Consider the following 1,015-nt stretch of genomic DNA (forward strand, 5'->3'; position numbering starts at 1 on the left):
CTCCTTCTCCTTCTCCTTCTCCTTCTCCTTCTCCTTCTCCTTCTCCTCCTCCTTCTCCTTCTCCTCCTCCTCCTTCTCCTCCTCCTCTTCCTTCTCCTCCTCTTCCTCCTCCTCCTTCTCCTCCTCTTCCTCCTCCTCCTCCTCCTTCTCCTCCTCTTCTTCCTCCTTCTCCTCCTCTTCATCCTCCTCCTCCTCCTTCTCCTCCTCTTTCTTTTCTTCTTCTTCCTCTTCCTTTTCTTCTTCCTTACCATGCAACAAAACCTTTATTAACATTTTTTTTATTTTTGTTTTTTTTGAGACAGGGTTTCTCTGTGTAGCCCAGGCTGTCCTCGAACTCAGAAATCCACCTGTCTCTGCCTCCCAAGTGCTGAGATTAAAGGTGTGCACCACCACCGCCCAGCTCTTTATTAACATTTTTAACAGAGATTCAGTTATTATTGAAATGTGTAATTTCTAAATTTAAATTGAAACAAATTGCTAGAGTGCAGAGTAATGCCATCACTGCCCACTGGGAATGCAGACTGAAGAATTAATAGCCACCCTTCAGACAGGAGACCAGGTGCAGGGTTGACTCTTTCTGGATGCTGTAATCAGAGAGAGTGTGGCCATCTTCCAGCTGCTTGCCGGCAAATATGAACCTCTGCTGGTCAGGGGGGATGCCCTCTTTCTCCTGGATCTTGGCCTTCACGTTCTCGATGATGTCACTGGGCTCTACCTCCAGGCTAATGGTCTTGTCGGTCAGGGTCTTCACAAAGAATTGCATTTTGACCTGTTATATTGATTGTGATAAGACCATAAAGCATCAAGTGTGTCGAAACATAAAGATGCAAGCATCGCCGAATGTTCCCGACACATCTTCTTGTCACTTCCTTCTAGTTTTTATTTCCACGAGTAATTCTTATCAGTTTCTGAAAACCCTTTCTAGAATGAGGTGGACTGTAAACAACAAATTAGTGCTTGAATTGGAGAGGGTGGCCTTGTGCTGTGTGCTCCATGAGAAGGGGGCCTTTCCGCT

General features: G+C 45.8%; 1 protein-coding gene across 1 annotated transcript; it reads right to left on the minus strand.

Annotated features, from left to right (window-relative positions):
• Positions 1-529: 529 nt before the first annotated feature.
• LOC114633344 (ubiquitin-like) lies at positions 530-763 on the minus strand. The gene has a single exon (XM_028781926.1). It carries the CDS (start codon positions 761-763, stop codon positions 530-532), a length of 234 nt encoding a protein of 77 aa, XP_028637759.1.
• Positions 764-1,015: the final 252 nt, after the last annotated feature.

This window comes from Grammomys surdaster, unplaced genomic scaffold, assembly GCF_004785775.1.
Source record: "Grammomys surdaster isolate TR1022 unplaced genomic scaffold, NIH_TR_1.0 581, whole genome shotgun sequence".
NCBI lineage: Eukaryota > Metazoa > Chordata > Mammalia > Rodentia > Muridae > Grammomys > Grammomys surdaster.

Coding starts and splice junctions, on each gene's coding strand:
- LOC114633344 (XM_028781926.1), bottom strand. CDS start 763: ATGCAATTCTTTGTGAAGACCCTGACCGACAAGACCATTAGCCTGGAG.